General features: G+C 41.8%; 1 protein-coding gene across 1 annotated transcript in view; it reads left to right on the top strand.

Moving 5' to 3' along the window:
• brf1b (BRF1 RNA polymerase III transcription initiation factor subunit b) overlaps window positions 1-12,811 on the top strand; it is a 69,674-nt gene that overhangs the window by 43,565 nt on the left and 13,298 nt on the right. Inside the window, exons 13-16 of the mRNA XM_053675674.1 lie at window positions 4,819-4,880; window positions 5,101-5,182; window positions 9,106-9,158; window positions 9,738-10,006. Of these exons, the coding sequence (XP_053531649.1) occupies window positions 4,819-4,880; window positions 5,101-5,182; window positions 9,106-9,158; window positions 9,738-10,006 (466 nt within the window). The remainder of the gene's footprint in view (window positions 1-4,818; window positions 4,881-5,100; window positions 5,183-9,105; window positions 9,159-9,737; window positions 10,007-12,811) is intronic.

Here is a 12,811-nt window from a genome sequence, read left to right as displayed (position 1 = left end):
ATCCGCTGCAGAAAAGAAGCCTAATCGCACCATGCTGCTTTTTTTTCCCCCCCTTTATTCAAACATCTGTGGCTGTGCACTTGCTGTACGGAGCTGCCGTGATTTGCTCCGCTGAGTTTGATATGTGACAGCCACTGCAAGCCCCATCGCGTACTCCAGTGTGCATGCGCCAGGCCATGCTTGGGTGAGGTTGCCACTGACAGCTTGTCAAAGAGATCTTATTAAAATATATGAGAAATTTGCTTACCTACAAAGAAAATTGGACGTGTTAGTAAGGAATGGAAGGAATTAGCTAGCCTAACTGGGAACGTAAAAGCTCCAATGTGCTGCCCAGTGCCGTTTTTTTTTTTTTTCATTGCCTAGAAACTGACTAGGCTTAAAAGTGGTAGCTAATCTAATTTAATAACATCCATCCATCCATTTTCCATATCGCTTATCCGACACATGGTCGCTGGGAACCTGGAGCCTATCCCAGGGAACTGGGATATGTATGCAGGGTACGAGGCGAGGGACACCCTGGACAGAGTGCCAATCCATCGCAGGGCACGATCACACACACCCATTCATACACTACGGACAGTTTACAGACGCCAATTAGCCTACAACGTATGTCTTGTAGGAAACCCCCAAAGCACGGGGAGAACATGCAAACTCTGTGCACACAGGGCGGAGGCGGGAATCGAACCCCCGACCCTGGAGGTACGAGGCAAACATGCTAACATGCTAAGTCACCATACCCAATAATTTAATAACATATAGCTAGTGATTTAATAACATATACCAAGCATATGCACATTATCTTCTTCTAACAAAGTTAGCACATTATGTTTGCATAGCACTTAGCACATCGTGTTTGCGCCATCAGTCACTGAGCAAAGTTCCACCTATGAGGTGTCGTGTTCTGTCCTCACATTTCACATCAAAGATATTACTGGAGTCACTTTTTGTTGTCATGTTTAAGCAGGAGGTTCCTTATAGCTGGAGAGTTTGAAGACGACTTTGAAGCAAAAATTATGCTCGGGTTCTTCAGTGAATCCACAGGTTCCTGATTCTGAAAAGACCATATGTCATCCATGCATGCTAATTAATCCCTGTGAAAAGATTTCTACTGTCAAACTTAATTGCACGTCGGCACTGATGTGTATAGTGCAGCAGGCGGTGGGATTCGGAGCGAGTAGTGTGCGCTTTAGTTACAGCTTAAACATATGTTACATCAGCGTGAAGCAAACTAAGTGAAACCAAACGAAAACCTCTTTATACAAACATCCATACGGATTGTTTCTGGTTGTTAACTGATAGCCTAAGTTTCTGGTTGTTAACTGATAACCACCAGTTTGTCCACCGGTGTAATGGGTTTATTGTCCTGGTTTGAATAATAAGGTCAAAATGATCACCTGAATCATCACAGGTCAGTGAGCATCTTGTTTGTTAAAATATGATTACAATAATCATTCCTTCACCCTTGACCTTTAGAGGCTCTAGCAGCATCTGATAATGACTCTTTGTACTGTGTCAGAGAAGCTGTAGCGACTGATAACATTGCACAGTGCTGATCATGTTCCAAAAGTGGAAATGCATGTAGTCAGTATGGTGTGGAATGGATCTGCATTGACTGATAGCTTTGGACAAGCACAAGAGCAGGACCTTCAGCTAACACTGTTGGATTTCCAGTGAGCTATTCATGATAGTGGCAGTTCCAGGCTGTTTTATTATAATTGTAAGATTTTCATCGTGCGCTTGCTATCACGGACCAACGGCAGGCTTTTGGAAGCTTTTATTTTTTTTTGCGTCTCTGAATCGGAAATGTCTCTGACGCCACACAGGCAAGAAAGGGAATGTAAGCTGTCTGACAGACTGTGACCCAATTTCCTTTCTCATCCCACATGTAAAATGAGTTCTTCTTTGGAGTGGCTGCTTTCTTCTAGCTGTTCTTTTTGAGTTCTTGTGTGTGTGTGTGTGTGTGTGGTGTCGGTCATAGTGAAAGCACCACTCAGTTTCGATAATGAACATCTGCGGAGATCCTGATCTGCAAAGGCTCGTCTAATTCACAGCAATATCGCAGGTCGACCCCTTCTTGCTCCTCTCGCCGCTCTTAATTATCAGGGAAGGAGCTTATTCTGTCACATAAGACTCGCCTGCCGAAACTTAATGCGCCGTGCTATCCCGAACGGATGATTTTGCATTGGAGTTTAGCTCTGTATCTGTATTTAGACTTCAGCTAGAGATATATTTATAGGAATTGTTTTCTTATTCCGCGTGCAGGTAGCAAAATGATTCACTATGATTCATCTGTAGGTGTAAATGCACCGCTGTATGTTAAGTACAGGTGCACCGATTTAATTACATACCGTCGGTGTTTCATAGATGCTGGCTCGCTGTCCGATCAACGTCCGATTAGGGCTACGCGATTCGACGTGATCGTACAGGGATCATCGAGTTTCGGTTTCCTCAATTGATTCAATATAAACGTTCTATTGGTAATCTAAAATGGGCTAAATGAGTACATTCTGGTCGTTCAGATGCATTAAATAAAGGCAACGTTTTTCAGCTGCACCTTTAAGCACGGTAAATAATAGGATCAGTGCATCCCTAATTTTGAGAGTCAGTATTTTTAGTTGCTTGTTTGGCATTGTGTGTTTCTTCACCCCCTTTGTACTGAAATGAACACATCCCTCACTGTAAATGCTAACTGTGTAGAAACAGACAGGTGTGTGCTCTGAATAGGTCGCACTAGTCTATAATTTCCAGAACAGGATCGTTTTCTAATGGCCCAAGTGTGTAAATGGAGCATAGATACAGCTTACAGTTTGGATAATTAAAAAAATATATATTTAATTGGGAGAATATACTATTTACATAGAACATAACATTTCATATTGCTTTTTTTCTCCCTTCGTATTCCGGGTAATTACTGCACAGAGATGGCAGGGGCATGTGTTATTGACAGAGATGCACATAAGTGACGCTGCTCTTTAATGAAATGGAAGTCTAATTAGGACTGGAATTCTGTGACTTCCCCCCCTTTTGTCGTCTCCCCCCCCCCCCCCCCCCCCCCCCCGGCCTCCAGTCAAGCAGGCGGATGATTCTGTTTCATTTAAAAATTAGGTACGAGGCTAAATTATCTCCCTGCTAGTGTGGCCTGGTGATAATCACTAAATCATGCTCCAGGGTATTTGCTGGGTTAATGGAAAAGCTTGCCCAGAAGACCAGATAAACAGACGCTGCCTGCTTTATTTATTTATTTATTTATTTATTAAATGTCATCTGTCATCTGCCCAGTGACACTTTTCACTTGTGCCTTCCAAAAGGGTAAAGTCGCTACTGTTTCAAAGGATGAAGGTTAGCCCATGTTCTATCCTCTTTATGCTCGCTGAACATAAACTGACAGTCAGCTAACCTCTAGCTAAATTCAGTTCACCCGAGGTACATTCCAAAGCCAGAGGTTTTATTGAATAAAGAAAGATGAAACTAAACAAGCTATTATTCATGTGTAGTAATTGAAAGAGCAGTTTACAGTTTAAAGTAAGGAATGAAACAAGCCGGGGTGTGCCGTTAAAGGAAAATAATCAACTTCAGCCACCCTGAAGGTTATTTTCCAGTAGTCTTAAAATGTTTTGTCCTAAAATCTTATACCACAGCAAACTCTCATTATGAAACAAAATGAAAGTAGTCTTTTGATATGAAATAAACCCTGCTGTTATTAAATAACGAACTGTGAAATGCGACAGTTGTTGATAGAATGAGTATGATGAAATAATATTGTATAATAAATCAGAGTGCTAATAATAATACTGAATGACTTCAGTATTATGTAAATTGTTGACTCGTGTATATATTTATTGTTGCATTTACTCATTATTTATATTATTGTCATATTTGTGTCATTTGGATTAAAATGGCATTCCATAGTAAAGATGCAGTTGGCTGGCTTCCTGTGTTACAGAGGAAGCATGTGTTAGCCTTCACACTGCCTGGTTGGTAATGGTAAATGGTCTGCACTTATATAGCGCTTTTATCCAATGCGATGGTTCTCATTCACCCATTCACACACACACACGGTAGCAGACTTGCCATCAGGAGCACCTTCAGTGTCTTGCCCAAGGACACTTCGGCACGTGGAGTCACGTGGGCCGGGAATCGAACCACCAACCCTAAGATTAGTGGACAACCCGCTCTACCACATGAGCCACGGCCGCCCCAGGTAGCAGTTGTCTGATAGGGGAGAGCTGGTTAGTGGGTGTGACTCGGCAGGTGAACAACTTGGGGAGAAAATGAGGGGAAAGGGAAAAAAAGTTGCTATTTTTCGGGTAAGGTCATAAGAGTTCATGAGGAATTGCATCATTAGCTACGTTTACATGCAGCCAAATAATCGGTTAGTAATCGGATTGATAGCTCAGTCGGATTGAAAGTGTTAGTGAAGGTCTGAAATAATCCGGTATGAGCCGTGAAAACGCTTGAATCCGGTTATTTACTCGATCAGATTCCAAAATACCTTGCACACATGCGCAGTGCATAGAAATGCGACGACAGACGCTCTGCTCTAGTGCAGAAGTTTTGTTCGGAATATGTGTAATGCACACGTAAAACAAATATGAATGGGATTTGAATCGGATTGCAACGTTTAGGGTACATATAAACGGTCCTTCCAGAATCTGCAGTAGGATTGAATTCATTCGGATTGACAAAAATGTCCGCAGTAAAAAATACTGATTGTTAGGGATACTGATTCTAAAACCGCGAAAGAAGTCGGATAACAAATCAGCGCATGTCTCTTTAGGACGTTAATCAATACCTGCCTTTGTTTCTTTGTGTCTACAGAGGACAAGTCAGATAACGGCGAGCTTGACCTGGAAGGCATAGAAGAGGATGAGATCGAAAAGGTTTGCGTCTTCTGAAGATAAGAAAGATGAAAGAGATCTATTCAGTATTACATGAAACATCCTTAATGTCTCTTAGCTCCTATGTGCTGTAATGCATGTTCACAATCCTGCTTGCCTGAACACTCTGTGGGTTAATCAGCTCATTAGAGAACAGTTTGAGAGCTTGCAGTCTTGATGTGTAGCATTTTACCCCTTATCAACACCGCTCTCCCCTGTGCAGTACATTCTCAATGAGAAGGAGGTGCAGGCTAAGACGGAGCTGTGGATGAAGCAAAATGAGGAGTATCTAAGGGAGCAGAAAGGTAAGGGAAAAGAGAGATGAGCGTAACGCACTCATTACCACGCACTTGGTTCTCGCAGTACAGATGGCTATCAACCCAGCAGGTGTGAAGCCCAGAGAAGCGGAACGTCTGGGATGAAAATAGAGCTTAATGAAGTGAAGGGATTTGTTGTTTTAAAAACCCATTTGATAAAGTGAGCTAGTACCTCAGAGCGAATTTCAAATCAAATTTCAGGATATTTACCTTCCTCAAGTATTCAAATAGGAATACATCTGAGACAAAGCATGCTTCGTTATGCTTAAGTTTAATTTCTTACATCACTGTAGATGTAGCAGGAAGCCTATTTATACAATTCAGATCAATTTTATTTGTATAGCGCTTTTTACAATAGACATTGTCTCAAAGCAACTTTACAGAAATATATAAACATACAAAGTGCATTGAAGAGTGCAAAAAATGGTTCTATTCGGTTATATATGGCTGAGTATATTGGGGATATATACCGCTCGTGCCCCTGTACACCTCGCGAGTAGTATAGTAGATATAGTATAGTTAGATACGTTGTTAATGTTATGCTCCTCGATAGATTTAGTTAGTTTAAACTATAGATTAGTTTATTTAGTTCTCGCTGGTTTTTCCGCTCCCAGTCCATAGTACTACTTCATGTTTCTTGTTTTGTGTTGTGACCCTGTTTTCTGTGACCGCGACTTTGATTCCTGCTTTGCCCCGTTTATGCCTGTTTGCCGATCGCCCGGCCCTTTGCCTGTCTTGACTACGTTATTTGGATTACGATTTGGATTTGTCTGCCTGCCCTTGAATAAATACGTCTTTACCTGCTTCCGTACTCTACTCCCTTACGTCTCGCGACGTGACAGAATACTCCGCGAGGTGTACAGGGACCCGAGCGGTATATATCCCGAATATAATCAGCGCTAAGCGCTGGAGGCTGAAAACAATAACAACCAATGACAAAACAGGGAGGAGACAGAACAGAAACAAAACAAACGCACGTGTCCACAGTAAACAATGTCCCGGTTGTCAACATCCGAAGAGCATGCGCTCGCTGAGCACTCGTGCACGTAGCTCATGCACGCGCGCGCCCCCTCATCTCTCCGCGTCTCACTCTGGTTGCTAGGCTATTTGTTCGCGTCATCATAGTAATCAAATCTAATCGGCCTTTTTTTTGCTATTTTCGGCCGAATAATTTCAGTTGCCGAACATTCGGTGCATCCTAGTTTTATTCCTAGTTCATTTTTGATACTGTGTTGAATAGAAATCTTGAATTGTTTTGGTTATCTCCTATTAAGGTGGAGAGAGAGACTTTTCTAGCATCACTAAGAGATTTTCTATAGTTCAGTATGCTCTCCTTCCATGCTGTTTGAAATATCACCAATTTGGTTTGACGCCATTTACGTTCTAATCGTCGAGTGGTCTGTTTTAAGGTACGTGTTTTATCGTTATGCCAGGGTGCTTCTCTCTAATTAATTTTCTTTTGAGTGGAGCCACTCTATCTAGCGTGTAGCGGAGTGTTGACTCTAAGCATTCAGTCGCCTGATCGAGTTCTGTCGGATCAGACGGTGATCCAAATCTAATTGATGTCTCTGGGAGGTTGTTTATGAAGCTCGGTGCAGTAGCTGACGTGAAAAGTACGTCTTACGCGGTAGCGAGGCGAGGCGAGGTGGAACTATTATGATCAAAACAGATTATGAACGAGATAAGATAACGGTCTGAGACAACTTCAGACTGTGGAAAAATTACAATATTTTCTATATTTAATCCGTATGTTAGTCAAAAGTGTGACCACCATTATGAGTAGGTCCGATTACGCTCTGATTAATCCCTACTGCATCTAAGATGGACTCAACCGCTGTTCTCAGAGGGTCTTCCGGGTTATCAACATGAATATTAAAATCACAGACGATTAATGCTTTATCTACAGACACAACCAGGTCTGAGACAAAGTCTGCAAATTCACTAAGAAATTCAAAACATGGCCCTGAGGGTCTGTAAATAATAATTAGAGGAATTGACTTATTTTTGTGGCTACATAAGTGATACTGGTATAACGAATTTCAAAAGAATTAAATTTATGACTAGGTTTTTGTGTGACGCCTAGATTTTGAATATGGATGAGACCACCTCCTCCTTTACCAGTTGAACGAGGCTGATCTACCTAACTGTATCCCGGACGACTGGCTTCATTTACTGCTATGTACTCGCTTGGTTTAATCCAAGCTTCCGTTAAACACATTAAATTACATTCCTGATCGGTAATGATTTCGTTAACAATAACAGCCTCAGACCCAAGAGATCTAATGTTTAATAGTCCTAGCTTCAGATTTAAAGGTGCTGGATGTGCATTCAGTATGATCTAATTTTATGTTAATTGGGTTACTAAAACAAACGTTCCGAAATTTTCTATGTGTTTGTATAGCTCGGGGAACAGACACAGTCTCTATATTATGCACTACAAGTGTTGAACTATTAATTTAACATTTTATGCCGCTATTGTTTGTAACCGGCTGTCAAGCCTAGTGCTAATCACTGTGTATTAGACAAATACAATCAAAAAATTGTAATAGTTAATTAAAGTAAATTCATTATAGGGGGAAAATGCATTAAAAATGTCTTTTCTAACAAAATGACACGTATCACAAATATTGAAACCCCTAGACATTCTTATAAACATATCTGAAGCATGTTCCCGTTTATATTTTATTCTTCTTAAGTTCACCTGAATGTTTAGCGACTCTTAATTGGTCCTCCACGATATCCTGTTTCACTGGCGTATAAACATGAGGCGACGCAGAAGCCAAATTCTCTTAGTCGTTCATCAGCGTGATGACAATTAAAGAATACACAAACGAAATGAACCGAAAAGTGTGCCGACCTTCATAGATAATTCAGCGGCTATAAAAATGTCTTCATACCTGAAAATGTTCACATCCACTGATTAATGAAGAAGTTCAAAACAGCTGGACCTACAGGATAATGAACGGACGTGGGTAGGACGCGAGTCTCTTTTGCCCCCACGCACAGCGAGAAGGATAGTTAGGCAGGAAAAAAACCTTCTCCAACGATCATAGTTGGAGATTTACAGAAGACGGTAGCGTTTAGGGGTCACCAAGCCTGAAATTAGACATGCCAACAGACTATTAAGAAGACGTGCTAGAAGAAACAAACCATAAACACCTGGAGTTGTTTGCAGCACGCTATCGGAACTTGGTTTTATGGTCAGAAAAAAAAAAAAAAAAAACACATCCAAGGTGTAAAAACAAGGATAGTTGTACAGAAAGGGTGATCCTAAACATGATCCTGTTCACAGAAAAGGTTTATTAATGCCAGAATCAAGGTTTTGACATGGTCATCCCTGTCCCCTGACCTAAAAACCATGGAAAACTTATGTGTGCTGAAAAGGAGTCTAAATGAGTGGACCTAGGACATCAGAGGATCTAGAGAGATTGTGTTGTATCAGGTTCTTTCCTTTGTATTCTCTGATCTCATCCAGGAGAAAATCCAATTATGTTGGCAAAGAGAGGTTGCATGAAGTACACAGCGGTGCCAATTACCGTGACGCGTGTGGTTTTATTAAAACATATACATGTAATTCTTTAAAGGTTTTTTTTTCATTTGCTTTAGAATAAATGTGCTTATATTAAAGGTTAAATTTCTCTCATATTTTCATTGAGACAGCGTAGCTAATTAATTAGACCTTTTTATAACCCTCTTTTAACCATCTATATTAAGGCTGCTAACAATTCTATATACATATTTCATATCTTATCATAATTAAGCGATGCCAAGCCTGCTGGGCGGGCGCCGTATGCTGACATTCAGTATAACCTCAAGACTGCGAGTGCAATATTGCTTTTATACAGCAGTTCTATAAACAAGAAATGAATATAGGGTAAGTGACATGTTCTGTTTATTTTTGCTCCGCTCAGAAAAAGAAGAGAGGATAGCTAAGGAGAAAGAGCAAGGGATCTATAAGGAGAAGGTGAGTATATCACGTTTGTGACAGCACTAAGCTGGGGTCCCGGCCGCTGCCCTGCTCCTGCGCTAGTGTTCTCAAACACATCAGTGTCCCTGGGATACACACACTTTCCATTTGAACTAAACAGCACCTCTGGTTTTAGCCCACACTCTCTGTGCTGTGTGAACCTAACCTCTTTATGTTGGCATCTGCTCCGCTGGACCTCTAGTAAGATGCTGAGAAACTAGTCCACGTAGCACGTACAGAAGTCAGGGCTGTCATGCTGGGATTTGCTCCACTCTGAAACATAAACTCCAGCTTTGCAGATCACTCATGATCATACGATAATATAATATGCCGATATCTATGGGGTTTACATAATTTGACATAATTTTCTGCCAGCTCAAACAGGGGCAGTGTGCAGTTCATTTCTGTGAATAAATATGTAGTATGTTTTATCTCGACGCTGCAGTTTCAGTAAGTCGCGGGATTGTCTGCAGTGCGGAGCAGCTAATCAGTACTGATTCTTTATGTATTTTCCAGTACAGAGCTTCGTCCTTCCTTCCGGCTCATCTAATTCTCTCTCTCTTTGTGACTGTGCAGCCCAAAAAAACATCCAAAAGGCGGGAGCCCATTCGGGCCAGCACCGCAGGAGAGGCAATAGAGAAGATGTTGGAACAGAAGAAGATTTCGAGCAAAATCAATTACGACGTACTGCGAGATCTGAACAGCAAAGGTAGCAGCAGCCCAGCACATAAGACCGAGGAAGTGTCTGGTATCGTCCCTGGACGTAAGAAGCTCACCCGCCGCAAGAAACAACCCAATAAGAGCAATCTGGGTCTGGCCAAGCCTGCTAGCCTCATGGGGAAAAGGTGAGAATTAACAAAGAGAGTTTCCTTTCAGCAGAGCAAGCTGTTTAGTGACTGCTGTTTTACGGAATAATGGGTTCATTTGCACTGAAGGCGCTTTCCTTCATTCTGTAGTAGTGCCGCTTTTACTGCGAGTGTTGAAATACTTCTTTTGTACCTCTGACAAAAGACTAGATTGAAAGGATCTCGCTGTCCTTGATAGAGTACTTTTCCCCTTGTCCGTCTCTATAAATTTGTCTTGCTTTGGCTGACCTTCAGAGTCGTTTCCACCAGGAGAGACCTCGTCATCAATTTTGTGCCAGTCTTTTCTGTTTGCTGTCACCTGGAACCCTGCGGTGCTTTCTCTGAACTTGCCCCGTCTCCAATTAATAGTCCTCCAGGGCTCCGAATGTCTGTGTAAGAAAAGTAATGAATCTGTGCTTCACTTAAGGTTCTCATTGTGTGACTTTTCCTCCTTGGTTTGTTTCACAAATAACATTTACTCATTTCATTTTTCTCAAGCAGAATCAGACATATGAACTGCAGTGGAGGTCTTGTATTCCAGACTTAGCAAAAGCAATTAAATGATCGTTTCATTCTACATTTTATGCTCGCATACAATAAACAATATGTGGAACAAAGGCGGTAGACTCCTTTATGCACGCCCTTCAGATATTCTTAAGCGGTAAAATGATAAAACATGGCCTTTTTCTTTTTTGTCAGGGGCTTAAGCTGTAAAGTAAAACAGTTTTGCTATTAAAAACAGATGTAATGCAAAATCACTTTAGCTCCCTGCTAGGGCTTATTAAAAGGTATTAAATTATGTCACGGATGGCACGTGGAACAAATTTGACAATAAACTCTAATTTAGTTACAGCTTTGGTTGAGAGAAAACGTTTCGTTTCCCTCCTGCTGGAGCATGGGAAAACATTTAATGAACTGTTGTGGGAGGACAATTCGGCCTTAGTGCCTTAATTTCTTATACCAGTCAAACTTCTCCGTGGCCTGTTGACAAAAATGAACAAATATTTTCTTCCCTTTTGCCTGTGCAAGAATTAAGTGTCGAAAGACCTAAAAACTATCTGCCACTCACTCTCACTGAAGGATCTCATTTGCATCAGCTTCATGTTAATGCATTACATTTCTTAACCTCTGCATATTTACCCAGCAGACTAAGAGCAGAGAGACCAAATCTGTTTTTGTATATACAAGCCGCTCCTTACACGGTTCCTTAAACTGAATGACACACTGTTTCAACTCCACCATCCCCCCCCCCCCCCCACCCCCACCCCCACCCCCACCCCTGCAAAAACAAGCCTACTGCATGACCTCCATACTAACGGAGATGGAAAAGCGCTTCTCCTGGAAGAGTATGACATAAAGAGTATGCCATACAGTACCTTTCTTTTGCTCTCTTTTCTTGTCTTTCATAACTCCCTGGATGCACTACTGCATGTTTTTAAATGTTCTTTATGAGGCTTTAGTTCTCACAGAGTTCAGGTTTTGAAGTGCAAATCTGAACTTGTTGAGGCAGGAGGACCTGCTTATAAATCCTCTATGCACATGACTCAAAGAGAGTGACAACACATCCAGACTTGTCTCCTCCCAGTGTGCTATGTGATGCTTGTCTGATCTTCATGTTACAGCACCTCCTCCTGCTTTGAAATCACAGCCGGTGTTTAGCCGTGTAACACAGCTGAGAATTTTGACAATAGAACTGTGTTATATCTGTGTGGCTTTCTTGCACAATGACAACATGGCTTGAGATTTGGATATATTAGAGTAAGGTGAGAAAATATGGGTAAGAGTTGATGTGTGTGTGTGTGTGTGTGTGTGTGTGTGTGTTTCAACAGGGGGCGTTAAGTAAGCTTTGCATCACATTCTCATGACATTGATGTTGTTAGACATAGCTCCAAATGACCCAAGTACAGAGGTAGCCTGATGCATTTCACAGACTGTTACAAGGCTTTTTACTCCCAGTGGAAATGCAACATTTACCACAGCTAATGTCATTGTTTCCAGTCAACTCTAGCTTTGCATCCAGTATTGCTCATCCTGCATTATGGGTTTGGCTACTCATCCCCCACAACAGCAGATTCAGCACAGAGCTTTCAGCCATTAAGCGCAGACATCATTTCCAAGCAACCAATAGTGGAGCAGGCCACATGGTTAATATTGGTGGAGCCGCATGTCACCAAATCCCTGAAGCAACCCCCTCCTAGTATCCAGAGTGGAAAGGGTGCTGGGTTTTCTTATAGTAATAAGACTATGAGACACATTGCGACTGTGACAGATTATGTCTCGGAAGGTTTTGCCCTCCCTTCGACCAAGCCTCTGCAGCCATGCTCGCCAACATGAAAGGGATGATACACAAGAAAATTCCTCTTGGAAGGGGCGGGAGAAGTCCAGATTAGCATGGATTACAAAGAAGAAGAGGCACAAATAGAGCATAAAAGGAAGCTTGGGATTGTGTCCAACAGTTTAACTAGCTAAACTTCACTTTGTGGCCACTGGCCAGGCCTTATTCTGTGGGTCATTTCACACCTCACCTATGACCCAAAATGCTTCAGACCAGATTTCACCACGTAGAGTTTCCTATTGTTTAGGGATGTGATTTATCAGTGGGCTGTGGTCTTCTAGTCTGGAGGATGCATGGTAGTAGGAGTCAGGGAGCCACTTCCTGCTGATGGGAACGACATTCTTATAACAGCTGGATATTGCCATTTTTATACACACTTTTCTCAGGGGAACACAAACATGTAGATTGCAAATTGTTTTCTATGGTGACTGATGACCCCATTGCCGACAAGCTTATCAAGTAATGAAAGC

Source organism: Ictalurus punctatus, chromosome 25 (assembly GCF_001660625.3).
Source record: "Ictalurus punctatus breed USDA103 chromosome 25, Coco_2.0, whole genome shotgun sequence".
NCBI lineage: Eukaryota > Metazoa > Chordata > Actinopteri > Siluriformes > Ictaluridae > Ictalurus > Ictalurus punctatus.
The sequence above is the reverse complement of the archived record's forward strand: the minus strand, read 5'-3'. Positions and strand labels throughout refer to the sequence as shown.